This window comes from Grus americana, chromosome 29 (genome assembly GCF_028858705.1).
Source record: "Grus americana isolate bGruAme1 chromosome 29, bGruAme1.mat, whole genome shotgun sequence".
Taxonomy (NCBI): Eukaryota; Metazoa; Chordata; class Aves; order Gruiformes; family Gruidae; genus Grus; species Grus americana.
In genome coordinates, this window is record NC_072880.1 from 3,124,433 (window position 1) to 3,151,471 (window position 27,039).

The 27,039-nt window shown below is 69.4% G+C and overlaps 4 protein-coding genes and 1 long non-coding RNA gene across 11 annotated transcripts in view; 2 read left to right on the forward strand and 3 right to left on the reverse strand.

The window, feature by feature from the left end:
• SNX27 (sorting nexin 27) overlaps nt 1-5,048 on the forward strand; it is a 29,688-nt gene extending 24,640 nt beyond the window's left edge. For 3 of the 5 annotated variants that reach the window (XM_054806009.1, XM_054806006.1, XM_054806007.1), the window contains 2 exons: nt 1,640-1,702; nt 4,903-5,048. In XM_054806009.1, the coding sequence (XP_054661984.1) occupies nt 1,640-1,702; nt 4,903-4,950 (111 nt within the window). In that variant the 3' untranslated portion in view covers nt 4,951-5,048. The remainder of the gene's footprint in view (nt 1-1,639; nt 1,703-4,902) is intronic. The other 2 variants (XM_054806010.1, XM_054806008.1) reach the window with 1 other exon arrangement.
• Nucleotides 5,049-8,349: 3,301 nt separating this feature from the next.
• Nucleotides 8,350-16,228, reverse strand: CELF3 (CUGBP Elav-like family member 3). 2 transcript variants are annotated; one of them, XM_054806012.1, is made up of 13 exons: nt 15,943-16,228; nt 14,372-14,454; nt 12,773-12,821; nt 12,354-12,482; nt 11,964-12,043; nt 11,386-11,529; nt 10,866-11,004; nt 10,195-10,344; nt 10,061-10,126; nt 9,531-9,629; nt 9,022-9,165; nt 8,603-8,735; nt 8,350-8,489 (listed from the first exon to the last, which is right to left on the reverse strand). In XM_054806012.1, the coding sequence occupies exons 1-12, from the start codon at nt 16,085-16,087 to the stop codon at nt 8,608-8,610; spliced, it is 1,356 nt and encodes a 451-aa protein (XP_054661987.1). In that variant the 5' UTR covers nt 16,088-16,228; the 3' UTR covers nt 8,350-8,489; nt 8,603-8,607. The 2 variants fall into 2 exon arrangements, 1 of the variants encoding a protein (XP_054661987.1); XR_008574331.1 differs by having other exon boundaries at nt 8,389-8,489; nt 9,022-9,124.
• A 933-nt stretch (nt 16,229-17,161) lies between these two features.
• Nucleotides 17,162-17,717, forward strand: LOC129197521 (uncharacterized). The gene is made up of 3 exons (XR_008574333.1): nt 17,162-17,218; nt 17,426-17,502; nt 17,687-17,717. It is a non-coding gene; the product is annotated as an uncharacterized LOC129197521 (long non-coding RNA).
• Nucleotides 17,579-21,141, reverse strand: MRPL9 (mitochondrial ribosomal protein L9). Of its 2 annotated transcripts, XM_054806015.1 has the most exons (7): nt 20,983-21,141; nt 20,486-20,645; nt 20,181-20,305; nt 19,759-19,809; nt 19,441-19,542; nt 18,923-19,006; nt 17,579-18,331 (listed from the first exon to the last, which is right to left on the reverse strand). In XM_054806015.1, exons 1-7 carry the CDS (start codon nt 21,061-21,063, stop codon nt 18,200-18,202), a joined length of 735 nt encoding a protein of 244 aa, XP_054661990.1. In that variant the 5' UTR covers nt 21,064-21,141; the 3' UTR covers nt 17,579-18,199. The 2 variants fall into 2 exon arrangements, with proteins under 2 accessions (XP_054661990.1, XP_054661989.1); XM_054806014.1 differs by having other exon boundaries at nt 17,579-19,006.
• A 367-nt stretch (nt 21,142-21,508) lies between these two features.
• Nucleotides 21,509-25,594, reverse strand: TDRKH (tudor and KH domain containing). The gene is made up of 13 exons (XM_054806011.1): nt 25,475-25,594; nt 25,067-25,202; nt 24,662-24,768; nt 24,359-24,548; nt 24,008-24,147; nt 23,660-23,936; nt 23,134-23,300; nt 22,867-23,039; nt 22,563-22,627; nt 22,283-22,434; nt 22,063-22,188; nt 21,893-21,983; nt 21,509-21,771 (listed from the first exon to the last, which is right to left on the reverse strand). The coding sequence occupies exons 2-13, from the start codon at nt 25,188-25,190 to the stop codon at nt 21,656-21,658; spliced, it is 1,728 nt and encodes a 575-aa protein (XP_054661986.1). The 5' UTR covers nt 25,191-25,202; nt 25,475-25,594; the 3' UTR covers nt 21,509-21,655.
• Between the last annotated feature and the right edge of the window lie 1,445 nt (nt 25,595-27,039).

The window sequence follows — 27,039 nt, forward strand, 5'->3', positions numbered from 1 at the left end:
CCAGGCTGAGCGGCTGCGGCCGGTCGCTCCCCGGTGTCTGCTGTCGGATGCAGGTGGCAAAACGTCCGTCCTCCGGAGAGATTATGCAGGTTGCTGAATTATTCAGAAAGTGTTGAGAGAGCCTCTGGCAAAAAGCTGCTGAGACGTACAGAGAGGGTTTGGGGGTTTTTTTGCTTTGTGTTTTTGGGGTTTTTTTACTCCCAGCCTGAGGTGCCTGCTCAGGCTTCTGTGGAAGCTGCGGTTAGACCTGGCTCTGAGCCCCGGGTGGGGAGATGCACGCGAGCCAGCGCGCCCTGCCTTCTTCATCCCCACCGCGCTTCCCCGGTCCTCTCCTCCCCCTCGAGGGAGATGTTTTATCACCTTGCGTCCATCTGCTGCTGCTCCTCCTTGGGGTTGCCCCACATCTGTCGTCCCCGGGGACTGCTCCCGTCAGCCTCGTGTGCGGGGAGGAGGCGGAGAGCAGCTAGAAGAGCTGCGTGCGCTCGGCTTCCTCGGCCGGCCCCGGGCTGCTCTGGCCCGGATTCGCCCTGTGCGCGGCTACTGAATCACCATCCCGTGTCTGTGCTGTCCCAGAGATGTGGCTCTCCCTTGTGGGGTCAGAGATCAGCAACCATTGGAGGTTGGATCCTCTCTTGTTGCTCTTGATCTGATCCGTGCTGTTGGCACCAGCCCTCCGGTTGCCGCTGACGGCTTGTCTGTGCCAGCCGATGGATTCGGGAACCTAAAATGGGGCTTAAATGCGGCAAGTCTGAAATAGCGATCCAGGAAAACCCGCCCTGCAGCTGCCTGGTTGTCGAGGCTCCTAAATGGGAACGATGCCACCTTCTTTTTTTACCTGGAAGTTTCCTACCTGCCAGGCATCGGCCCGGGGCAGGGGTGCTGGTGCTCACCCTTGGCGTGGCTGGGATCCAGGACTGGCACCGTGCTGGGCGTGGGAGGCGTCGGAGATGTGCGGAGAGCGCCGGGTCTGAGCCGCGGCAGCCACGCTCCCTGGAGGATGTAACAGCGGGATGGAGGAGGATAAACCTGGAAGAGTTTTCCAGGGAATAAGAAAATGGGATCTGTGGCTTGCCTTAGCTTGAGGGGTGGAAGCTGAATCTCCCACGAGTGACCAGACCTGCAGGGAGGGGCGAGGAGACCTCCTGGTGCTGGGCTGCGCTCCGGAGCCCCCAGAGCCCCAGATCAGCCCTTTTATCCGGTGGATAATTGCAGGAGCAGCGCTCAGGAGCCCCCCGGAGCTCCCCCCACTTCGTCCCGGCCCTGAGCCTTGTAGGAAGGAGGCCGAGAGGTTCGGTAGCACGCGGTTACACAGTTTGACTTTGGAAGGCACCGAGCGCTCCCCGGGCACCGTGCGCAGAGCCGAGGAGTTGGCTCTGGGGTTTGTGTCCCAGCTGGGGGGACGTCTCGTCCCTCCTAGGAACAAAGTCTTTGTGGTGCTCGGTTCGTGAAGCAGAAGCTGCCCGAGCGGGTTGCCTGGCTTATTCCCTGAATCCCAGCTCCTCTGGCTCCCCACGTCCGTGGAGCACCCCAGATCCCATCCAGCTGCTCCATCACCAGCTGTTCAGTCTCCTCCCGTCTGCCCCCCCCCCCCGGCTCTGCTTTTTTATTTATACCCTTTTTATTTTTTTCCCTTGTAAAGGTGGAGGAGGAAGCAACAGACAAGGATAACGAGAACTACAGTAAAGACAATATGTGCAGCAAGGTAATTGGGCTGAAAACAAACAGCATCTGTGCTCTCTGAGCCAGTCTGGCTGCTCTGCTGCGGATCTAGTGTCTCCTGCTTCGCTCCAGTTCCTGTTAGCGTAGCACAGTGTCCTTTGAGAGCGGCTTCTCCTTGGAGGGAACCCGCAAAGTAACGTACCCCACTGCTGCTTCTCCTGGGACAGAGGTGCCTTTGTGCTAAAGGCCTGGTCCCTGACGGTAGGAACGCTCGGTCCCGACTTGCCCGTCTCCTGGACTCTGCCGGTCTTTGGATGACCCGGAATATGACGCTGCTGAGATCCGAGGAGAGGGAAGGGGCACGGTTGTAAAGGGACGAACGCTTTGGCTCTGCGCTCCTTTTAAAGGGCCAAAGACTCCATCCTGGAAGCCGCAGTCTAGTGGCGTGCGGTTTTTCTCTTCTGTTTTTCTGCAGTGGTGGAGCAAAGACCTTTAGGGATTGACAGATGCCGTTGGCAGCGCTGCTTTAACAGCTGGGAGCAAAACCTCTCGTGTTGTAGCACCTTGTAAATGCACCTCTCTCCTCCTGCTGCTTTCTGCCTGGCCGTTCTCGCATTCAGCCCGGGCAGGATTTAAACCTAAACGCTTTAAATTGCTTCAAGACGTACCAGGAATCATCCGTGAGTCTTGCCTGCCTGTCGCAGGCTTTTATCCCAGCACCTTTGCCGTAGCGTAGGCACGGCCGAGGCTTGCAGAGAGCCTACAGCCGCCTCTGTGCAAGCTCGAAGGCTCGTAGCGTCCTCCGCGGGGATGCAGACGTGCCGTTCTGCCGCCCTGGACCCGGCGCTTTGCCGTACTCCCGCTGCAGATTTTACTTCTTTGCTCAGGCGTCGGAAATAGCTGCAGGTTATTTAGCTTGGGAGAGAGAAAGCGCGGTTGTGTGTAGTGAGGCCGAAAGTTGTTAACCCCAGCGGTACCGGTAGGTGCATCTCTCGGGTAGGAATTGCGTTGTGTTGGCTAGAAAGCGTTGGACATCAAAGAGGGCAAGAGCCCCCGTCTGACTTGAACAGAAAGCTGTAGCAGACGGTGTGGGATGTGTCACCCGTTCAGGAAAGAGCCGTGAAACGCGGGGGTGTGGGAGCCTCCCGCCCTGTGTAATACTTCCTCTGCCAAACAGATCCTGCGCGATAACGCTCCCCGCGATCGCGCTGGGGTAAACCCTCGAGTCCCAAACGCCGAGCGCCTGCTGCATCGGGCGTGTTTGAGGAAGAACAGGCAAAGGTTTTGTGTGCGGAGTCACGCGTGCCCGCCCGTATCGCCCCTTCAAACGTAGCGGCGGGCGTTTGATGTCTGCTCTGCAAAGCCCGGAGACACCCGCAGGGATTCGCTCGTGCTGCTCGTGGGCAGAAGCAGCCGCAGCCGTGCTGGGGTTCTGCTCCCCGTCCCTCGCTCAGGGCCGGGCCCCGGGAAGGGACCACGGGATTGTCTGGCTCTGGAAATAAAATGGCCTGGTTCGGCAGCGGGCTGGAGCTGCCGGGGAATGGGGGGAGCTGGGGGCAGCGGGAGAGCGGTGCGTGGAGCTGCTGCGTCCCAGGGGCTGCTCAGAACTTGTCCCTCGCTTATCCCCAGCAGCCAGCCGACCGCTTTCCCTCCAGGGGCGAGGAGGCGGCGGTGAGGGCGGCAGACCTCCCCGGGAGGATTTCTTGCGATCGAACCGGGCTCTGGGCTTCACGCTGCGGCCTGCGAACGCAGCGAAAGCTGCAAGGAGCCGCCTCAGCCTCCGCTTCTCCCCTCCCCAGGCCCCACGGCAGCCGAGGGTCCACGGCTCCTGTGCCAGCCCGGGAACCGGCTGTGGGTTGCGCCAGGCTCGGTTCTGCTTCCTGCTCGAGGGCTCGTCACGGAGCAGCTCGCTGAGCATCGCCTCTTCCCCTCCGGCCCCTGACGTCTCTTCCTGGGGGCTGCGATCACGGAGCTGGAAACCGGGGCAATCGCTTTTCCTTCTCTCGTGAAGCGGCTGTTCCTCAGTGCCGAACATCCCGCTGCTTCCCTGCCAGGGGAACAGATTTTTCCTCCCGTTGGATTTCTCCGCGTCGGCATGATTTCACTTGGTGTAACGGGGCACGGTGCAGCCCCCCGACTCTGCCTGTTCCTCTGACCCCAGCCCAGCGTTGGGGCGGGGAGGGCTGATTCCAGACCCGGAGTGTTTATTTCCCTGCTCAGGGTAAAATAAAAAGACGGATGGAATTTGGCAGATACTTCTCAGATGTATTAATGCTCTGTGAAGTGCTGCCTTGCCTCCCCGGCTGCGGATGCTGGCGGATAGCGCTGGGTGCGCTCAGGAGGAGCAGGGTCTGAGGCTCACCGAGAAACGGGAGCCCGGCTCCGTCAGCCGCTGCGCTGCCCGCGGAGGGGACGTGGTGGCCCCCGTCCTGTCCCTTCTCGCGACGGGGCCGAGGCGCGCACGGCTCCGTGGAGGAAGATGCGGCTGGCTCGCTGTGGGTGCCAGGCTCCCTTCGGGGATGTCGGAGCGGCTCGGGCCTCGTGCCCCGTCACCGGTGACCGACGTGGGGAAACGGCTCCGTCCTCCTTTCGCCGGGTCAGGAGCTTGTGGAGCCGGGAGAGAGCCGGGCCTGCTGGGGGGACGCGGCCGATTCCCAGGGCTGCTCCTGCCCTCGGGCTGGGCCCTTCCCCGCGGCCGCCATTTGCCTTCTCGGCTGGCTGTGGTGGCCCGAGGAACCGTTAGTGCCGCAGAGGAGCCGGGATGCGCCGGACCCAGGGCTCCCAGCAAGCGCCGCGGCTCTCTGGAGCGGCCCTGGGCCCCGGCTGGATCCTGCCCCCCTCCCGCCATCCCGGTTATCGGCCGGGAGCTTGCGGCGAGCCGGGACGCGGCAGTGGGGGGGTTAGAGCCCGGGGTGGGACGTGAGGTGTGTCGCGTTGGGGGAAATCCAGGAGCTTTAGGCTGCGGTTTGGCTCTTGCCAAACGGGTCGTTACCCGTGGGAAGGGGGCGGCCGGGGGGGCCGCAGGCGCTTTGCTGGGACGACGTTTGTCGTGCGGGGAGCCCCTCGCGTCCTCCTGGGCAGGAGAGCGCAGTCCGGGGGCCGTGCTGGGACCAGGAGCGGTCCCGGGCCCTTGGGCTGGGGGACAGGGTCACCCCCCCCGGTCACCCCCCCCCCGGTCCCGCTGCGTCACGGGGCTGCGGCCGAGCGGCACGGCGCCGGTAACGTCTCTCTCTTCTCTTTCAGAATATCTTTCAGATGGGCAGGTCACAGCAGAGGGACGCGGCCACTTAGCCCCTCGTCGCAGAAGAACGTAACCCCCCCTCCTCCCCCGATTAACACTTAAAATTCTGTTATTGTATTAAAGCCCTTAAACTAAATATTATTAATAATAATACCATTTGTGAACTTCATGTTTATGGAACTCAGAAAAGCGTTGGGGGGCAGAGGAAGGGCCGGGGGGGTGCCCCCCCCCTTCCTCCCGCTGGGGCCTGCTCCAGAAGATGGACTCTGCTTTTTTTTTTTTTTTACGACTGGAACTGGAACCATCGTCCGTTTGCACTGTTGAGACGTATGTATGTATGTAAAAACAAAAAAAACCAAACCGCAAACCAACCCGCTGCCCCCACAAAGCTGTACATACAGGTTCCCTGCACCTGTAGACATAGATATATATTGCTTTTAAAATTTCACGGCGGTGGCAGCAACTTTTTTAAGCTTGCGTTTTGACACGCATCTTTCCTCCCAACCCATCGTGTGTTTTTTTTTTAAAAACTAACTTTAGAGGAGAAGAAAAAAAAAAAAAGGGGGGAAAAAAAGCGGGGGGGGGGAAGAAACCCCAAGAAGAGAGAATTGCTGTTACAGAGAAACGCCTCTCCTGGCACAAGGACCGCGGCGCCTTTACAAGCTCTTGCCTTTCTTTTTTTCTTTTTTTTTTCCTTTGGTTCAGTTCTGGGTATTTCCACGTGGACTTGGAGTGACCATGGGGGGCGTCCGGCAAGGGGAGCCCAGCGCCGCGGCCAGGATGGCATTTTGGGGTTCCGGGGGCCGGCGGCTCCGCGTCCCAGAGACCTGTCGGGGGGTCGGGGGCCGAGGAGGAGAAATGGGGGAAAAAGCGGCTTTTCCTGCTTTGGGGCCAGCACCTGTGGGGCTCCCCCAGGGTCTGGGTGGGTTTCGTGATATTTGGGCGACGCGAGTCGTGCCGCTCCCCCCGGGGAGGAACCCAGCACCGCGGCGCAGCCCGGGCCAGCGTCTCGGCACGCTCACGGCCCACGGCGGGTGCCGGAGGGAGCCGATGCCAAGCGGGAGAGGCCGCGCGTGTGCTCGGCACCGTGTCCCCCTTTCTGCCCCGGTTCGGGGGGGGGGGGGGGTTCTGCCCCTCGCCACGCTGGGACACGCCGGAGGAGCCGCACGGCGAGGGCATGGCCGGGATGCGCTCGGAGGGTCCCGGCGGGAGCCTTTAGCCAGCGTGACCCCGGCTCCGCTCCCCGGGGACATTAAGGAAAAAAAAAATCAATATAAATCCCCAGCGGGGCCCGGTTGGCCGTGCCACCAGCATGCCCACCCCGCGGGGCCGGGGGGCGAATTCCCGGTGGGTGCGGGGGGATCCCCCCACTCCCTCGGCTCTCGGGCGGCTTCTGCAGCCGGGGCTGCCGGGAGGGAGCAAAGGCGAGGGCCGGGAGCGGGGAATTAATTAGCTCAGCGCCGGAGTAATTGGATTTGCGCACAGCCGTGCCTCTCGCCCTCCCTGGGCCGTTGTCCTCGGGAGCCCTGTGCTGCCGGGAGGGGTGCGGGGGGACACCCCCCCCCCCCGTCCTCGCCGGGCCCCGGCAAAGCCCCTGCACCCGGGCTCATCAGTGGCACGAAGGGCGCAGGTCTCAGCAGTAATCCTGCCCGGCGCCCTGGTCGCGTTGGGGCCGGTGACACCCCCCCCCCCGCCCCGCCATCCACAACACTTTAATTTATTGGAGAGAAAGCTAATTGTCTTTTCACTGCGGTATCTTGTGGGTTTTTTGGTTTTTTTTTTTTAATTAGTCGTGAGTCAGAAATGTGAAGAAAATGACAAAAAAAGAAACACAAAAAAGAAGAAAAAAAATAATCCCAACCCAGCCCCCCCAGCTGCTCCCTGTGTTTCATTCCTCGGTCTCTAACCACGCCGGTTGTTTGGGAAAGTCACTTAGTGTAATTAATTGTAACATAGTCTTTTAAATAAATTGATTTATTGACGAAACTACTGGGAACTGTGGCTGTGCGCCTTCCCCGGCGGTGCTGGGCCTGATCCTGCCCCACTCCCTCCCACACCCACACCCCCCCCCCCCCCGGTTCCACTGAGGGGGGAGATGGGGGGGGGGTGGGGTGGGTGTTGGGGGGGTGATGCTTTAGAGGCTTTTTAAGCTTAAATTTTTTTTTTTTTTTAACTTATTTTATTTAGACGAAAAAAAGGAGGGGGAGAAGAGAGAAAAAAAATTAAATAATCCAAAGTAACTGCAATAAATAGCAAATAAGTTAAGCAGCGGTGTCTCAACCGCAGACGTCGACTCCCGGGGGTCTGCGCCCCACCCCACCCCACGCTAACGACCCCGTGCCCCCCACCCCGTCCCACCCCCTAAATCAACTCAGCAGGTACCAAACCCCCCAAAAGGGGGGGGGGGGGGGGGCAGAGAGAGAGAGAGAGAGAGCGCGCCCCGGCCCCGCACCCCCCAACCACCCTATTTACAGCGGGGAGCGGGGGGTGTAAACGTGGGGCTGGGGGTGCCGGGGGCACCGGCCCTGGTGGGGGGCGGGGAGGGGGGGGGGCTGCGGGGCTGGACGGTGCCGGCTACAGCACCCTTTTGGCTGGGGGGTGCCCGGTGCACCCCGGTTTGGCCGCTGTGGGTCCAGGCAGAGCCGGAGGCACCGTGTCGGCCCGGCACATCCCCGTGTCCGTCCGGCTGCCCGCGGCACGTCCCTGCAGCTCCCGGGGTGCCAGCGCCGGCCGTGCCCGTCTCCCAGATTTGGCTGGTTTGTGCCCGGCACATCCTGGCTTCGGCTGCTCCGTGTCCGTCCGGCACCCGGCGCGTCGTCGGCTTGGCCACGCCGGCCACGTGCAGCACCGGGCGCATCGCCGCGTCGGAGCATCCCGGTGTCGGAGCATCCCGGTGCTGGAGTGTCCCAATTTTGGCTGCTCCGTGTCCGTACAGTGTCCGGCGTGCCTCGGCCGTGGCTGTGCCGTGGGGGTGCAGCCCCCCCACCCCCGCCCCAGTGCCGGTGCCTGTGGGTGGGGGGGGTGGGGGGACTGAGGCAGGTTTGGGGGGGGGGGGGGGGGGCGAAGCGGGGTGGCAGTGTGTGTCGGGGAGGGGGTCCCGCTGCGCCCTGGCACGGCCACCCAGGGGACCTAGGGGAGGGTGGCAGTGCCGGGGCTGGTACCCCCAACCGTGGGCGTGTGCCCCCCCCCCCCTCCCCCCAGCAGGACCCCCCCCCACCCCCCCAGCTTGGAGCTGGTTTTGGTCCTGTTTGGTGAGAAAAAAGCTCCAAGCAGGGTCCCCGGGGGGGGGCAGAGCCCTGTGGGGCGTGGGGGGAGGGGCTGGGGGGGGGGGGGTTCCCCCCAGGGCAGACTGGACCCGGGTGCTGGAGGGGTGCTGGCACCCATGGCCCACCCAGCCTGGCCTGGCCTGGGATGGACGAGAGGGTCCGGCTCGGTCCTGGGGGGGGGTCCATCCTTCCTGAGCACGTGGGGGTCTGTGTCGTCCCCGTCCCCCCCCCCAGCAGGACCGAGCCCCCTCTGGGCACCGCTGGGGCGGGGGCTGCTCTGCAATGGGGGGGCACCCAAGGGTGCTGCTCCGGAGCCTCCGGACCTGGATGGGGGGAGATGGGGTGGGGGGTGTATTTAGCAGAGCTGGGGGGGGGCACCGAGGGGTGCCTGGGGAGGGGTGGGGGTGGGGTCCCGGGGGGTTCTGGGGGGGCTCACCGGGCTCAGTAGGGCCGGTTGGCATCTTTGGGCCTCTTGAGCTGCACCTTGAGGCGCTTCATGCCGATCTGGAAGCCGTTCATGGCCTGGATGGCCGCCTGGGCGCTGGCTGGGTTGTCAAAGCTCACGAAGCCTGCGGGGACGGGGGGACGGTGGGGACGGGGGGGACATCGGGAACGGGGGGAACGGAGGGGACAGGGAGGTGGCTGCAACCCTCCCCACTTCTGCCCCACGGCCATGGGGGGGCTCTGCCATGGGGCGAGGTGGCCCCGCGGCACCTGGTGTGGTGTCCCCGTGCCCTGGCCGTGGTGGCCCTGGTTATGGTGGCCCCAGCCGCGGTGTCCCCTGTGCCGCGGTGTCCCCTGTGCCGCGGTGTCCCCTGTGCCGCGGTGTCCCCATCCCGGCGGCGGTGGCCCTACCGAAGCACTTGCTCTGGTTGGTGGCGCGGTCCACAAAGACCTTGGCGGAGATGACGTTGCCGAAGGGCAGGAACATCTGGAGGATCTCGGTGTCGGCGAACTCCTGGGGCAGGTGGTAGATGAAGATGTTACAGCCCTCGGGGCCTGCGGAGGGAGCGGCGTCACAGCGGGCAGGGGGGCACCGGCCCCGCACCCCCAAACCCGGCCCCATGCGCCCGCCGGCACCCTGACACCCCCTCACACCCCCCCCCCCCCCCCAGCACCCTGACCCCCCCCCCCCCCGCCCTGCACCCACATCCCCACGGGTGCCCTAAGTCCCGCCCCCCCCCCCCCCCGGTGGGACACCCCCAAACCCCAGGGAGGGGGGGACAACACCCCAACAACCCCCATGGGGCTCCTCCAGCCCCCCCCATGCCCTGGCACACGCCGGTGCCCTGAGCCCAGTACCCCGGGGAGGGTCCCTGGGGGTCCCTGGGAAGTTGGGGGGGGTGTCCCCGGGGTTCGCTCACCTTCACGCTGCTGCTGCTGCGGGGGGGGCGGGGGGGCGAGCAGGGGCCCCGGGGGGGCGAAGGCCGGGCTCACCAGCCCGTAGGCTGCCGGGTAGGCGGCTGTGGGGTGAGACGGGGTCAGCCTGGCACCAGTGGGGGGGGCACAGGCACCCACCCCCTCCCACTGCCCCCCAAAGCCATGCAGTGCCCCCCAGGATCATCATAATGGCCCCCAGTAACTTCAGATGGCCCCCAGTGCCTCCCAGCAGCTCATGGTGCCCCCCAGTGCCCCCCCCAGTACCCGCCCCAGCGCCCCCCTGAGCCCCAAGTACCCCCCGATGCCGTGCAATGGTCCCCTGCTGTTACCCCAGTGCCCCCCAGTGCTACTCACTGCCCCTCCAGTGTCCCCCAGTCTCTCCCAGATGCCCCCAGTGCCCCCCCCAGTACCCACCAGTGCCATTCAATGCCTCTCCAGTGCCCCCAGTGCCACGCAGTGCCCCCCCGAGCCACGCAGTGCCCCCTGCCCCCCCAGTGCCCCCCGTTGCCCAGACCTGTGTAGTGCTGCATGCCGGCGTAGGCTTGCTGCAGGGGGTCCCCGGGGGCGGCGGGGCTCTGGGCTGGGGGCAGAGGGGGCCGTTAGGGGGGGCGGGGGGCGGCGGGGGCGCGGGGGGGGGACGATGGGCACCTGGGAAGGGGGGGACCCCGCCGGCATAGACGGCCTCGGGGGCGGGGGGTCCCGCGGGCTGCGCCGGCACCGGGCTGTAGCCGTTGACGCTCAGCGGGGCCGCGATGGCGGGCACCGGCGTGGCGGCCATGGCCGGCGGCGTGCTGGTTCCTGCGGGGACACCCGCACCCCCCCCAAGGTGGCACCTCCTCACCCTCCGTCCCCACGTGCCCCGGTGTCCGCCCCCCCCCCCAGGTGGCCCCGTCCGGAGGGTCCCTCACCCCGGTGTCCCCAGCTCCGGGGCCACCTCCATGTCCTCACCCACGCGGCCACCGCCCCCGGCCCTGTTCCCCCCCCGGCTGTCCCCATCGCCCCGTATCCCCGTATCCCCCCGTATCCCCCCGTATCCCCGTCCCGCATCTCCCACTGCCTCCCTGCGTCCCCGTCCCTTGTCCTCCTCCATGTCCCCCCATCTCTGTTCCCATTGCCCCCACCCTCATGTCCCCGTCCCCAATGCTACGCTCACATCCCTGGGTGCCCCAGTGCCACCCCCCCGCCATGTCCCCCCCCATGGCTGCGCCTCCCCCCATTCCACGTCCCACCCCTGGTGTCCCCCACCCCAGCCATCCTCCACTCCCGAGTGCCCCCAGGTCCCACGTCCCCGTGTCCCCATCCCCCCCCCCCCCGTGTACCTGAGGAGGGGGGCAGGGGGGTGGCGATGAGCCCGTTGGGGTTGACCGTGCCCATGTGCTGCATCTGGACGGCCATGGTGGCCATGGGGCTGAGGTAGGCCGAGTGGGCGGCCACCAGGGCCGCCTGCTGCTGCATCAGCTGTGGGGACAGCGCCTGGCACCGGGCACTGGGCACCGCCGGCCCCTCCCGGAGCCGTGACCCCCCCACCCACCTCATGGCCGCGCAGCTGCCACCCCCCCCACGCCACCCTCCTGGGCCATGGAGGGCCGTCAGCCCCCTGTGCCCATCACCCCCCCATACCCATCACCCCCCCGTGCCCCTCAGCCCCACACCCCCCCCATCCCCGTGCAAGACCATGGAGATCCGTCACCTCCCGGTGTCCGTCACCCCGGCGTCCCATCCCGGACCACGGGGTCCATCATCTCCCCGCACCCACCGCCAGACACCCCTGGCCCCCAGGTCTGATGCTGGACCACGGGGTCCCCCCCACGACCCCCCCGGAGCACCGTGCCCACCCACCGCCTGCGTGTAGGCGCTGTAGGCCCCGAACTGGAGGGCGATGGGGCTGAACATGCCCAGCTGGCTGGCGACCTGCTGCATCCGCCGCAGGCCCCGCTCCTTCTCCGTGTCCGCAAACTTCACCACCAGGCTGGAGGAGGCACCCTGCCCGGGGACACGGCGCCGCGCGTCACCCCCCGCCACCCGCGCTGGGCTGCCGGGACCCCCCCGGGGTGCCACGGGGTGGGGACGGTGACGGGGAGGATGGGGATGGCAGTGGGGATGATGATGGGGACAATGGCGGGGATGATGACAAGGATGATGGGGACGATGATGGAGACGATGATGAGGATGATGGGGGGGACAGCAACGGGGACGATGGGGGGGACAGTGGTGGGGATGATGACAAGGATGATGGGGACGATGGGGAGGATGATGGGGGGACAATGGGGGGGAAGATGATGGGGACAGCGACGGGGATGATGATGGGGACAGTGGTGGGGATGATGATGATGATGATGGGGATGATGATGAGGATGATGGGGATGATGGTGGGGGCGGTGTGCCCGGCGGTGTGCCCGGCGGTGTGCCCGTCTCACCGGCAGGGTGCGGCTCCCGTGGAGGGCGGCAATGGCGGCCTGGGCCTCCGCGTGGCTCTGGAACTTGACGAAGGCGCAGCCTGGGGACGGGGGGGACGGGGGTTAGCGCAGGGATGGGGGGCACCCACCTCCCCCCAGGGGCAACCCCCCCATGGGGACCAGGGGCCCCGACCGGGGCGCCTGGGGATGGGGACATGGGCCGCCGTGCAGGGTGCCCTGAGCCCCCCCCAGACCCTGTGGACCCCCCCTGGACTCCCCCCCCCCATCACACCCCCCATGAACCCTCTCCAGCCCCCCCACCCCGCCCCCCCGCTCACGCCCCTGCCCCACAGATCCCCTCCTCCCCACCCCCCGGAGCCCCCCCCCTCCAGCCCTGGGGTGCCCCCCCACCTTTGCTGGTGCCATCGGGCCCCCGCAGCACCGTGCACTCGTCGATGGTGCCGAAGGGCTCGAACATCTTGCGCACGTCCTCGTCCGCCTGCTGCTTGCTCAGCATCCCCACGAAGAGCTTGCGGTCCTCTGCGGGGACAGGGGGGTGGCACGGGGACAGCGGGGTGGGGACCCCCCCCACCCGCCCCGGGGACACCGTGATGGGCTGGGACCCCAGGGATGGGGACAACCCCCCCCCCCCCCGGGAATGGGGACACGGTGGGGGGCAGAGAGGGGGACACCCCGCCCTGGGGACAGGGGTGGGGGCAGCACGCCCCGCTGGCACCCAGGGTGGGTCGGGGGGGGCCCAGGGGCAGTTTGGGGGACGGAGGGGTGGGGACAGGGCCGCGGGGGGGTGCGGGGTGTTGGGGTGCCGGTACCTCCTCGGCTCTCACTATCCGCCGGCTTCACCTGGATGGGCCGGTTCATCTGGGGGGGACAGAGGGGGGCGATGGGGGGACAGCCCCCCCCTCACCGCGGGGACCCCGCGTCCGGCCGGGCCCCCCCACAGGGTGCACAGAGCCACCACCCCCACTCCAGCACCCCAAAGATGCTCCCGTCGCCATGGCAACCCCAGCCCTGCATCCCGTTACCCGGCAACGAGTGCCGCGGCGACCGCCATTGGGGGGGGGCCTGAGGGGCCCCAATGATGCGCTAATGAGCGCCCACCCCCCCCCTCCGCTAATTAGGGGGGGACGAACCCACCCCCGCCCCCCCCCCAGCCCCGTAACCCCCAGAGACCGGAGGGGGGGAGGGCGCAGATGCCCGGTAACCATGGCAACGGCAGAATATGCTCCATGGCAACCGCCTACTCATCCCCAATTTACCCATCCCCGTTGCCCGGCAACGCCGCTGACATCATCAGCGCTTGCTATAAACAATGACGGGGATGGGGGGGGCGAGGGGGGATGGAGATTTGGGGGGGGGGGGGGGGGCCGGGGAAGGGGGGACCCCCAGGCCTGCCGGGACGGGACGGAGGGGTGGGGGTGGGATCGGGGGGGCCGGGGGCGGTTTCAGCCCCAGCTGACCCCAGGCGGCCCCTTTCCCCCGCCGAAAGCGAAGGTGGCCCCAACCCCCCGCCCCCAGATGGTGCTGGAAATGCCCCCCCGGGGGGCACTAATCCCCCCTAATCCCCCACGGGGCCGGGATCAGCCCCGGCCGGGGCGGGGGGGGGCACGGGGGGCGTGGCACCGGACACCCGACACCCCAAATTGCCCCGGGACACCCCCCCCCCCAGCATCACCCCCCATCCCGAGGCTGGGGGGGTTTGGGGAGGGTCCTGCCCCCGGCCCCGGCCCAGTGCGGTGGGGGCAGCTGTCGGGGCGGTGCCGCCCCTAATCCACCCCCCCCCCAGCAAATCCCCCCCGGATTTACGGCCCCCAAATCCCGGGATTATCCCGGCGAAGCCAAATCTCCCCCGGGGCCGGCGGCACACGCGCAGCCCGGCCGGGGGGGGGGCCACCACCCCCCTTCCCCTGCAGCTGGGGACCCCCAAACTGCCCCCCCCCCCCATCCCTGGGACCCCCCCAAACCATCCCCACGAGGCCTCGGCCACCTGGCTCCCCCAGCACCCATGGGGGGGGGGGGGGGGCGGGACACACCTGGGTGCTGGGACCCCCCTGGCACCCCCAGCTGCAATTGGGGGGGGACACACGACACACCCGGATGCCTGGGTCCCCCCCACCCCCCCCCCGGCTTTGTTAGCTCAGCTGCCCGGTGCCCGCCACTCGCCTGGCAACGCTTCGTTAGCGCCAGGCCTTCGTTAGCGCCAGGCCTTCGTTAGCGCCAGGCCTTCGTTAGCGCCAGGCCGTCTCCAGGCAACGCGGTGCCCGCCCGCTATTTATAACCCCCCCCCCCCCCGGCAGATGTTCGGGGGGTGCCGTGTGTGTGTGTGTCCCCCCAAAAGGTGGGGGCCCAGATGCCCAGGTCCTGCGGGGGGGGGTCCCGATGGGGGGGGTGTCCCGGGGGTCCCCACTCACCCCCGGCAGGGTTTTCTGCTCGTGCAGGGCGCTCTGCGCCTTCAGGGCCGACTCGCGGGCGCAGTACGTCAGGAAGGCGCATCCTGGGGGAGAGACGGGACGGGGGGGGGTCATCGGGGGGGGGCAGGACCCCCACGGCCCCTGCACCCACATCCTCATGGAGCACCCAGACCCCCTACAGCACCCAGGCCCCCCCCTACAGCACCCAGACCCCCCGTTTCGGCGCGGTGCCCCCCCCAGGGACCCTGCGCCCCAGGGCCAGGCCCAGGACAGCCTCAGTCGGAGGGGGGGTGGGGGGTGCCCCCCTCCAGCCGGGGGTCCCGGGGATCCAGGGGCAGCAGCTCTGAACCCCCCGTTCCGCTGCCCAGTGCCCATCACCCGGCCTCAGGCCTGCGCTGCCCCCGGCCTCCCCCCGCCGGTCCTGGGGCACAGCCGGTGCGGGGGGCTGGAGGCTCCAGGGCCCCCCCGCTGCCGGGGAACGAGGTCAGGCATCAGGGGGGTCCCTTCCTCGGAGCCCCCCGCCATGGGCAGCACAGCCCCGCCACCGCCGCGCACCCCACGGCTGTTACACCCGCGCGGCCGTCACCCCCCCAACCACCGCACACCCCCCCCCAGCCATCACAGCCACAGCCCACACCCGTCACCCAGCACCGCAAACACCCACCCACACAACACCCTGCGTCGGCACGGCCGCTCACGGCCACCCCCCACACCCGCACAGCCGGGCATCACCCGCGCAAACACCCACAGCGCGCCCACGCAACACCCCGCGCCCACACAACACCCGGACACGACACCCCACACCCAACACCGGCACCCAGATGGCCTCCGCTGGCACAACAGCCCCAGCACCCACAGCCACACAACCACCACCCCACACCCGCAGCACCCCAACACCCGACACGGGCTGTACCCGGTGCCTGGGGCTAAACCAGCGCCTGGGCCTGGGGTGCCGGGGGTACGTGGGGCTGTACCCCACGCCAGGGGCTGTACGTGGGGCTGTACCCCAAGCCCAGGGCCATATGTGGGGCTGTACATGGGGCTGTATGTGGGGCTGTACCCCAAGCCCAGGGCTGTACCCCACACCAGGGGCTGTACATGGGGCTGTATGTGGGGCTGTACCCCACACCAGGGGCTGTACCCCACACCAGGGGCTGTACGTGGGGCTGTATGTGGGGCTGTACCCCACACCAGGGGCTGTACCCCAAGCCCAGGGCTGTACGTGGGGCTGTACGTGGGGCTGTACCCCAAGCCCAGGGCTGTACCCCACACCAGGGGCTGTACATGGGGCTGTACCCAGGCCTGCGGCTGTAGGTTGGGCTGTACCCGTGGCCTGCGGCTGTGCCCGGGGCTGTGCCCACGGCCTGCGGCTGTAGCTTGGGCTGCGGGTGGTGCTCAGGGCCTCCGGTCGTACGCGGTGCCGTTCCCGGTGCCGTTCCCGGTGCCGTTCCCAGCTCTCGCCTCCCATTTCCCGGGGCTGCACCCGGTTCCCCGGCACCATCCGAGCCCCCGCTCCCCGCTGCCGGGGCTGCGCCGCTGCCGGTGCCCGGTGCCGGTACCCGGTGCCGTACCTTTGTGCATGCCGGTGTACTTGTCCTTGATGACGGTGAGCTCGTAGATCTTGCCGAACTGCTCGAAGATGGGCTTCAGGTCCTTCTCCTCCAGGTGCCGCGGGATCTGCCCCACGAAGAGTTTGATGGCGTCGGGCTCCTTCATGGGGCCGCCGGGGAGGGGGGGCCGGGCCCCGGGGCCGCTCCCGGCGCTCGGTGCGGCTCCCGGTACGGCCGGTGCGGTGGCCGGTGCCGCTCCCGCCGCCCCGGTCCGGCCGCTGCGGCCGCCGCCGTTCGCTGCCGCCGGCGCCCGGTGCCCGGTGCCGGCCCGGCCGCGGCGCACACAAAGGACGAGGCGGCCCCGGGGCTCGGCTCGGCTCCGGGGACGGGGCGCGGCGGGGCGGGGGCAGCTCTGCCCGGGGGGCGGCGCTCCCGGTAGGTCCCGGCGGTTTCCCGATGGGGCCCCCCCGAATCCCGGCGGCTGCCGTCAGCGCCCGCCCCGCCGGTACCGCCCGCTCGCCGCCCCGGTTGCCCCCGGGGGTGCCCCGGTACCGGGGGAGGGGTGAGGGCGGCGGGGGGGGGCGGGGGGGGGGGGGGGGCGGACACGGACGGACACCGCTCAGCGCCCGGCCCGGCCCATGGCGGCCGCACCCGAGAGCCCCGGCGGCGGAGCCCCGCTGCGCCCCGGCACCGGCACCGGCCGGGCCCGACCCCGCTCGCCGCTTTTCTTCCCCGCCCGGGGCCGCCCCGCCCCGCCCCGCCCGGTGCTGATGTCAGAGCGGCACCGGGGATCGGCACCGGGGATGGGCACCGGCAACCGGGCACCGGCAACCGGGCACCGGCACCGCCTCGGCCCGGGGCTCCGCCGCGGCGACCGCCGGGACTGTGGCTGGGCCGGGGGAGGAGGGGGGGGGGGGGGATGCGTGTGCGTGGGGTGCGTGTGTGTGTGTGTGTGTGTGCGTGTGCACGGGGGTGCGCTCACGGATGCGCACGGGGGCGGCTGTGTGCGCACGCGTGTCCGTGCACACCCCCACACCCACGGGGGGGCCGAGTCCCCGTGTCCCCCCGGCGCTGTCCCCGGTGCTGAGCGGCCGCAGCCGCCGTGGCGGGGCGAGACACGGCCCCACGCACACGGGGAGCACCAGCGGCACACTCACACCATCCATCTCCCCCCCCCGTGTCACACCCCCACGCACGCCCGTGTGTCGCGCCCCCCCCCCCCCCGTTGCCATGACGACGGGCCGCTCCGGGCGCAGCCAAGATGGCGCCGCCGCAACCGCCGCCGCGTCCCCACCAGGTGCCGGGGGGGGCGGGTACACGCACCCACGGGGGTACACACCCACACCCACCCGGGACACGAGCACACGCGTGGGGGGAATGGCGGTGACATTTCCCCCCCCCCCCATCGTGGCGGTGCGGGGCTGGGCAACACCCCACAGCATCGGGGGGGGGGGGGCAGGGCCTGGCGTGGGCCGCCCCACTGGTGACAGTTCTCCCCCCACAGCCCACGCTCCGCCTGAGCAGCGAGAGGTACCTGCGGGCACAGCCGGCGGTCAGGGTGCTGCTGCGGGGCTTCCTCAGGTGGGACCCCCCCCAACGCCCCCCCGTGCCTCAGTTTCCCCACACCCCCCCGAGGAATTTCACAAAAACACCTGAATTCCTGTTACAAAAAAACCCATTTTCCATCGCGGGAAACCACGCCAAAACAGCCCCTTTCTCCCCAAACCCCTGCGCCCCCCCCAACCCCACTGCCCCCCCCTTGCAGGGAGCTGCTGCTCCGGCGACCGGCCGACGTCCGGGCGTTTGCCACAGGTGAGAGGGGGGGGCCGGGGGGGTCCCCAAAGGGGGGGGTCCCCAAAGGGGGGGGTCCCGGCCTCCCACTCACCCCTCGCCCCCCCCCCAGAGTACTTCACACAGCCGGAGCTGCCGGGACGGATCCAGGCGGAGCTGGGGAGACCAGGAGCGGCACCCTGAGGGGGGGACACGGGGGGGACACACGGGGGGGGTCTCGCTCCAACAGGCAATGAGACCCCGCGCCTGGTGTCACCCTTCCCCACCGGCGCTCCCCGGGGGGGTGTTGGGGTGTCTCCAGACAGCCAGACCCCCCCCCCATCTTGTGTCCCCCCCTCACGCCGGCTGGGAGCAGGGGGGGGGCGCAGGAACAACCCCCCAAGTCCATTCCGGGGCACCCCCCGTTCCCCCAGCGCACGGGTACCATCGCAGCGCCGGGGGGCTGGGGGGTGCCGGGGGGGGGGGGGGGAGCGGTGGCCCCCCCGGCTCAGAGGAGCGTCTCCCTGTGTGCGGCCAGCTGGGCCTGCTGCTGGGCCAGCCAGTGCTTGCGGCGCTTGGTCCGGGGCCGCAGGAACTTCACCACCGACATGGGCACCCGCACCGTCTCCAGCCCGTTCACCTGCGGCGCGGGAGGGGGGTCACAGCCGGGGAACCCCCCCCACGTCCCCCCGGGGAGAGGGGAGCGGCCGCTCTCCCTTCTCCCCCCGCCGTTCCATGCCCGCGGGAGCTCCATCCCGAAATCCTGGTGGGATCTGAGCTGGGGGAGGCGCGGGGAAAGGGGGGAAATGGGGGGGGACGGGGACGCGGGGGGCCTTGCCCCTTCCCCTCCCCTGCAGCTCTGGGAATCGGGCGCAGCGAAGGAAGCGGGGGCCACAGCCAGGGCGCCCGGCGGTGCTGACAGGGAGGGGGGGGGAGCTGCGGGGGGCGGTTGGGGAGCGGCTCCGCGCCCCGGGGGGGCCGGGAAGGACGGAGATGGAGGGGGGCGGGCGAGGAGCCGCTCTGCTCTGGTCTATCTGGGTCACGGGCACGGGGCGGGGGGGCGGGTGGTTGTTGGGTTTGGTTTTTTTAAATAAACTATTTCCGCTCCTCGCACCCCGCCCCGTGCCAGAGGACGGCACCGCCGGCCCGGCGCTGCACGGCTCCGCTGCGGGCACGTGGGCGAGACCGCCGGCGTGGGACCCCCGTGGGAGGGGGGCAGGGGGGCGCTCACCGTCACGTCGCACCAGTACTCGCCCCACCGGGTGATGGGCTCCTCCGGCAGCTTCAGCGCGTGGGGAGGCACGAAAACCCGCAGCTGGGAAACAGAGCGAGGCCGGCAGTGAGCGCCGGGGAGGGCGGGCAGCGAGCCCCCCCGCCCCGGCTCCCAGCCCCTTGGCAGGACCCCCGGCACGGCCAGGACAGAGCCCCCAGCCCTGCCGCTCCTGCCGGCGCCGTGCCGGGGGAGGGACTGCGGCGGCCTCATCTCCCCATTTCCCGTCTCCCTCAACCCCTCGAAGGCCTTACAGCCTCTACCGAGCTGCTCTCGGCACGCGCCTCGGCTAAGCCCCGAACCGGCCACGGACGCGCTGCCGGCTCCTCCAACCCTTCGGCGACATCCCCCCCCTCGGCATTTGGGCCCCCGTCACCGACTCCTGCGGCTCCGCTCGCACACGGGAGCTCCTGGCATCGGCAAAAAGCTCCCATCCGGTGTGGAGCCGGCTCCGGGCGACGCCGTCGTTAAGCACTCACGTTCTTGAGGAAGTGGCGAGCCACGATCTCGTTGTTCAGCTCCCACTTGACGTTGTTCTTCATGCCCACCTCGAGGCGGCAGCTCTTGAGGAACCTGATGGTCTGCGAAGGCGGGGAGGAAGGCGTTGGGGGGAGCACCGGCCTCCCGGCACCGCGGCTGGGAAGTCAGGGAGGTCCCGAGGGGCTGGGGGCACGGGGCTGCCGCGGCCTCGGGAAGCGCAGCCACACACAGGCGGCTGGGGGGAGGAGGGCTCGGCTGAGGCTTTGTGCTGCCCAAAACTCACGGATTTCTCTGGAACAACTTTAGACTCCGCTCACCTTCTCCCCGCTCTGGGTTTGGAGCACCTCCAGCTTCCCTTCCTGGCGCAACTGCAAGGACGAGAGGATCGAGGAGGATAAAGGAAAGGCGGGTGCGGCAACGCCACGCGCCGGGCAGGCTGCCTGCATGCTGCCGGGGGAGAGGCGGCTCGGCAGAAGCCCGGAGGGCTCTTCCTGTCATGGCAAACCCTCCGAGGGAATTTATTAACGAGCGGGGCTCGCTGCGGGACCGTACTTCTAAGATCTCGCCCCACAAAACCACAAACGCGCGGGCGGAGGGACGCGGGGACGATCCCAAGGAGCAGCGGAGCCTTTTAAACCGAATCGCCGCTCCGTCCGTTAAGATCCCTGATTTCAGAGCGCGCACGGGCCGGAAAGGCCCCGGCCGGGCTGGGAGCAGCAGCCCCTTCGTGCCGACCCACCTTCTTCTCCTCCTCAAACATCTTCTTGTTCTCCGGCGACGCGTAGACGGCTAGTCCCTGGGGCAGGAGCTTGTTGCGACCCAGGGATTTCTTCACCTTGACCACGTCCCCGCGGCTCCCCAAATCTGCCAGGAGAGGGGCGAGGCGACGTTAGCCCGGAGCGCGCTGCAGAAGCGCCAGCCCCCGCGGCAGCTTCGGGGTTCCATCCGGCGGAGGGTTGTTAATTAAAACCCCAAAGCGCCGCAAGCCCGCTGCTCTGGGGGCTTCGCAGCCCCGGGGCACCCCGCGGGCGGGAAGGGCCGTACCGTCCAGGGCCCGGGTGAGGATCAGCTCCAGGCTGCCCTTGGGCCGGTGCTTGGTGTCCTCCAGCAGCCTGTAGATCCGGTGCCGCCGGGGGTGCAGGCGCGGCTGCTGCCCCTCTTTGCTGAGCGGGACCTGCCACCACCGCTCCACCACCACCGTCCCCTGGGCCGGGCGGAAGGAGTGAGCCCCGGACCGAGCAAACCGGGACCAAAGCGGCTGCGAATCCCGCTCCGTCCCGGGGAGGAGCGACCGAGGCGAGAGGAAACACACGCACCCCCCCGGTCACCCCAGACGTCCCCATCCCACACACGAGCCGCCCACGGACCCCCGGCACCGCCCCGAGCTCCCCCCGCTCCCCAGCCCCCGACAGCCGCCCCCGTTCCCCTCACGGACACCCCCCCCCCCCCAGCACCCAAAACGCACACCCGGTGCCCAAACAGCCCCGGCAGCCCCCCGCGGAAGCCCCTCACACGCCCGGTGCCGCCCCCCCGGCCCTCACCCGGCTGTGGCCGAGGCTCAGGGCCCGGCTCGCCGCCCGCACCAGGAGGCCGCAGCCCCCCGCCGCCCCCCGGGCCAACATGGCGGCCCCCGTCCCGCTCCCGGTGCCGCCGAAGGACCCCGCGCCCGAGGACCCCGCGGGGCTGCCCGCCGCGCGCCTGCGCCCGAGGACCCCGCGGGGCTGCCCGCCGAGCGCCTGCGCATCAGGGTCCCACCGGGGCCGGCCGCCGGCGCCACAGGACCCCACCGGGGGGGCTGCCCGCCGCGCGCCTGCGCCCCGTGCGCCCAGCTCCCCCCCGACCCGGTACCCAGAGCCCCCCCGTGACGGCCCCGGGCCGCCGTCCGTCCCATCCTCCCCCCGCCCCGGCTGTGCACCCCAGTGTGGCAGCTCCCGCTTCCCCCCGAAACGAGGGGCCCCCCAAACCGGGGGCTCCCGCAGTGCCCGTTCTCCCCGGACGGGTCCCAGTTCAGCCTCCTCCCCTCGGGACCCGGGGGGGCACCGGCGGCAGTTCCCGTGAAAGCAGGGCTCCGAAACGTTCCGTTTATTGACCCGGGACACCGCAGCCCCTCTCCCCCCTCACCGCACAACCGGGCTGGGGCAAAAACAATCCGACCAGAACCGGGGAAAGACCGGGAGCCCCCCGAGCCACGACCGGTAACGGTGGGGGGGGGCATCACGTCCATCCCGCTCTGTGCTCCCGGGGGGCTCCGTGGGGACAATCCTGCTCCGGGGGGCACCGGGAGCTCCCCTCCGTCACCACGACGTCCTCACCGCTGCTGGAGGCACCGTCTGCGCAGAACGGGGGGGGTGAGAAGGGAGCCCCGACGCCGCGCCGGCACCCCCGCCTTACGGGACCGCGCACGGTGGCACCCGGCCTCCCCCCGGCAGGAGGGGTGGGCGCGCGGCGTACCCGAAAGGCAGGACGGGGTGAGGGGGGGCTCGCCGGGACCCCTCGGCGGCTCCGACAAGAGGCTCTCCAGGGAGGCGCCGGTGCCGTTCTCCTGCGCAGGGAAGAGCCGGGGTAACCGTCACCGGGGGACACCGGGATGGCCCCGGGGATCCCGTCCCGTGTCCGCTCACCGGTGTCTCCGCCGTGGCGTCCTGGGCCAGCGGCGGGGGGCCGTCACCCACCGCCCCTTCCTCTTCCTCCTGGGGACAGGGGACGGCGTAGCCCAGCCGCACCAGCTCCGCTCCGACGTCCAGGTTCTGCGCCAAAACGAGACGGGGCTGGATGCGGCAGCGCCGAGGAGGGGGGTCAGGGCGCGTTCGAAGGCCGGGGGGGGGGAGCGGCGGGGGTCACCTTTTCGTGGTGGACATCGTAGAGCCTGACGTTCGGCCGCGTGCCGAGCCCGGACTGGACGTAACTGGAGATTTTTGCCACCAGAGGTTTCCACGCGGCGCAGTGGGTGAGGCGGTCGAAGGCGTCCAGGGCCGCCTCTTCCCACCCGTCCCCTGCGGGAGGGGGCAACGGGGGGAGCGCAGCCCGGGTTAGAAGGGGACGACCCAGGGCGACGTCTGCGGGGAAGGGATGCGGCCGAATCCGGCCCCCCGCCTCCCCCCAGGGCTCCGTCCCCGCTCACCCGCCGGCAGGATCCCGGCCAGGCTGCACTCGATGGCCTGGAAGGGCAGGCTCAGGAAGTCGCTCCTGGCAGGGAGAGAAGACCACCATGACGCCGCGCCGCCGGCTCTCCCGGTGAGGACAGCCCGCCTCGGCCACCATCCCGGCTCCCCGGGGATTTCCGCGGCTTTTTGCACCGCGACCGCGTCGCAGAACACCGAATTACCTCGGCGAACTCCGCCGCCACCAGCCCTCCCCCGGGGACGTTCAGCCGCGGCCCCCTCGTCACCCTCCAGCTCTCCCCCCAGGTGCCACCCCACGCTCACCGCAGGGCTCGCAGCGCCTCGCGGGGGGCCTCCCCGTTGTCCCCAAAATCCACGTAATAAAGGTCAAAGCTGCCGTTCTCCAGCGTGCCCAGGACGCGGGCTCGGTACCAGTCGCTGCCATCCATGTAGGGGGCGGCCACGATGTCCCCTGCTCGGACGGAGGAGAGCTCTGCCTGGGGAGGGACAGGGCGGGTGACGGCTCTGGGGTGGGCGAGGGGACCCGCGGTGAGGGGGGGGATGCGGAGCCGGCGCCCCGCAGGGTCTCACCGCGCGGCCGCTGCTCTGGTAGTACTGCCGCATCTCGGCGGTCAGCTTGTCCAGCTGCAGGCTACGGTGGCCGATGATCTGGATCCAGAAGTGGTTGGGGTTTTCCGCGGCCGAGACGTAAACTTCCAGGTGCTCGTCCGCGTGGAAGCTGAAATCGGGGCTGGGAACTGCGGGAGAGGCGCAGGGAGCACCGGTGAGAGCCGGACGGGGCGGCCGAGGGGACCCCTGGCCTCCCGCAGAGAGGGGGAGAAGCCGACCCGCGGATCCCGCTCGCGGAGACACGTCTCGGACCATCCGCAGGACAAACGGCTCCAGCGAGAGCCCAGGAGGCGGCCGAGCCGTCCTGCCCTGCCTCGAGCGGGGAGGGAGGGAGCCCAGGGGACAACGCCACAGGCAACCCAGGGTGACCCAGCACCGCTAAAATGGCTCCCAACGTGCTGCAGGGCCCCAGGGACCCGAGCAGACACATTCCCCCCAGCGCGGTTTTCCCGTTGCGCCCCGGGGACGACGCGAACGCTTCTCTTACCCTCAAATTTCGGCACTGCCGCGTCAGGCCCTGCCGCCGGCTCCTCCAGCTCATCCTCCAGCTCCTCCGCCTCCTCAAAGGGAGCCTGGCCCAGGAGCGAGCCTTCACCCCAGGACAAGCCCCCCTCCTCTTCACCATGCCCCGGTACCCCGTCGGGGAGCGGCTCCTGCTCCCACCGGCTGCCCAGGGGCTGCTTGCGCTGGCACCGCCTCGCCGTCGACTGGGCCAGCTCCTTCCGGAAAGCGTCGTCTTCCATCAGCTTCTCCATGATGAGTTTCTTGGGGGGAAAGAGGAGAGGGTTGGGCTCGGGGGCCAAGCTGTCCCCCAAGCCCTCTGCCTCCCGCTCACCTTGGCCGCTGCCACCTGCTTCCGCGTCCCCGAGAGCTGGATGACCCTGATCGGGGCCAGGCCGGCGTCGGCCTCGCGCTCGCAGAGCACTTTGGCCCCCGAGCTGTGGCAGATGCCCCGCACCGTCTCACCGCCCCGGCCTGCGGGAGACAGAGCCCCGGGAAACCGGGGCAGAACGGACTCAGAGCAGGAGCCAGCCTCCAGCCCGCAGATCTCCCGACACGCTCACGCCGTCGGGGGCTTCGACGGCAATTGTGCCCCCACAGACAGCGAGCGGGTAAATTTGTGACACCTCCCACTGTCCCCTGCCTCCCCAGGGCGGGCAGAAGGGCCCCAGGGGAGCGGAGGTACCGATAATCCTGCCGACGGCTCTCTGGGGCACGCAGAGCTGCTCCGACACCGGGGCGCTCTCCGTCACGATCTGGTGGACGGCGGCTTTCGCCCGGCAGACTTGGCTGGGGGAGCCCGAAATCAGCAGCGCCGTCTCCTCGCCCTCGTCCTCTCCCTCCACATCGATGCGAGCCCCCGTCTCTTGGCTCAGCTGCGGGCACAGGGTGGGGGGGACCAGCCCCCGGGTGCCATTTACTGGGGCTGCCAGTGAACTTGGCCTTTCCCCGTCACCCCCGTGAGCGGGGCGGCTCCGGCATGGCTTACTTTTTTGATAGTGGCTCCCTTCCGGCCGATGATGGATTTCACGGCCGCCCGGGGCACTCGCATCTCGATTTCCAGCTCCTCATCTCCCACGAACGTCAGCCGCTCCTCTGAGGGCAGGGCAGAGCGATGGCGGTGGGTCCCCACAGCCACGTCCATCCGCACAGGGAGAGAGAAACCCCGGGGGGGGGTTTATAAACACCACAAGGGAAATTCAGCACGGGCAAAGCTACTCCAAAAGCCTCCCTGTCCCCAGGGAGGGGCCTGCAGCGGCTCTGAAAGTCCCAGGGGCGTTCGCCTCAGCACATTTGGGGAAGGCGAGGGGAGGTCAGGGCACAGGGGAGGCAGCTGAACACTCAAACCCGCACGTGGGAGGGCTGGAGACGACGGGGGGACTGCGACACCCACCTCGGCTCTCCCGGTACCTGCGGTACAGGATGTAGAAGACGGCTGCACCGGCCGGGATCCCCAGGACCACGGCAGCTTTCTGCAGGGCCGTCAGGCTGTTCCAGTAACCCCGCTCCGCCGTCATCTTCCTCACGGCCTGCAGGAGGAGAGGCTTTACCGGGAGCCAGGCCCTGCTGCAGGAGGGGGACCCAGACCGAGCCCCCCCCCGCACCGGGGCCCCCTCCCGCCCGCACAGCCGCTGCTGAAGGCTCGGCCACCCCCGGAGCAGACGCTCAGGCCTGAGCCCGCCCCGGTCCCGGTCCCGCTAGAACAGGCCACGGCTCCCAACACCCCCGGGCGAGCGGCCGCCACAGTGGATGAGCACGGACCCCCGCGGTCCCGCCGCCTCCCGGAGCGGCCTCACCCTACCTGGAGAGCCCGGTCCCGGCGGTGCAGCCCCCGGACACCAGCCCCGACCGGGACCACGGACCCGGCTTCGCCCCGGTGCCGCCGCCCCTCGAACCGCCGCCGCCTCACGCGTCCGGCCGCCACCAGCCCCGCCCCCTCCGGCCGCGCTCCAATCATAGCACCGCTCCTCCCCGGCCCACCAATCACCGCCAAGGGGGGCGGTGGCCAATCCCCGGACGGCCTCCCACACGAAGGGGTGGGAGAAGAGGGGCGAAGGGGCGGGGCACAGCACTTGCCTGGGAATAAAATGACCAATCCGCGCCGCTCAACGGCCGGCTGAAGCCAATCAGCGAGCAGCAGAGGTGCTCGGACCCGCCCTGAGCGGTGAGTGACGGGTGGAGGGGAGGGGGTCCCGTAGAGCGGCAGAGCCCCGTCCCACAATGCCCCGCGTGGCGTGGCCGTGGGGTCCCGCGAGGCGGGGCGGGTCCCACGCGGGTGTCATGTCCGCCCCCCCCCCCCGTTCCCCCCGTGACGGAGCCCACGGACGCACCTTCCCCAAAAATGCCTTTATTCCAGCTCGGTACAGCCGCGGCCCTCCCATCCCTCACCCCCCCTCACACCACCGGGCTACCCGTGAAGGGAGAGTGTGGGGAAGCCACGCGTGGGAAAACCTCGGGGGTGGGATTGGGGGGGGGGGGTGGCTGTTGCGTGTGGCCATCCCGAATGGGGCCAGGCACCCACCACAGCCCAGGGGCTCCCAAACTGCTCTGTGGGGCAGGGGCACCCTTGGGTGATGGGGCAATACACACCCCACCCCCCCCCCGTGACAGGTTTTGGAGCACCCACGGGTGACGAAACCCCTCCGGGTGACGCATTCCCCCTCAGGTGACGGAGCCCTTCCGGGTGCTGGATGCTCCGTGGGTGCTGGCACCCCAACCCTGGGAGCACCCATGGGTGCCAGCACCCCACACACCACCCCACCCCGGCAGCGCCCGTTGAGCCCCCCGCCGGGGGGGGGGGTACCCCCCCCCCCCGGCGGGGGCTCAACGGGCGCTGCCGGGGGTCTCGGCCTCGGAGGCGAAAAGCTCGCGGTAAAGCGGGGGGAAAGCGGCGTGGAGCACCCCGGGGTGCAGGCGGCGGAAGGCCTGGAGCTGCTCCACGTGCTGCGAGCACAGCGCGCGCAGACGTCCCTGCGGCGGCAGCTGCCCACGGGAGACACGGACACGCGAGCGTCACGCTGGGCGGCGACACGCGTGTTACACGCGTGGAAACCAACCCGCCCCACGCCCCACGCGCGCAAGTTTGGACCCCGCACCCTGGCCAGGAGCCCCTCGCGGTGGGTGCGGCGCAGCAGCAGACGGAAAGCGATTTCCAGGTGTCCCTGCAGCCGTGCCACCTTCGCCTGGTCCTGCAGCCACGGGCGGTCTGGGGACGGGGACACGGGGGGTGTGGGGGGTGTGGGGGGATGGGGGACACGGGGGGGATGTGGGGTGTGGGGGGATGGGGGACACGGGGGGGTGTGGGGACGGGGGGGGCGGTGTGGGGATGGGGGACACGGGGGGGATGGGGGACACGGGGGGTGTGGG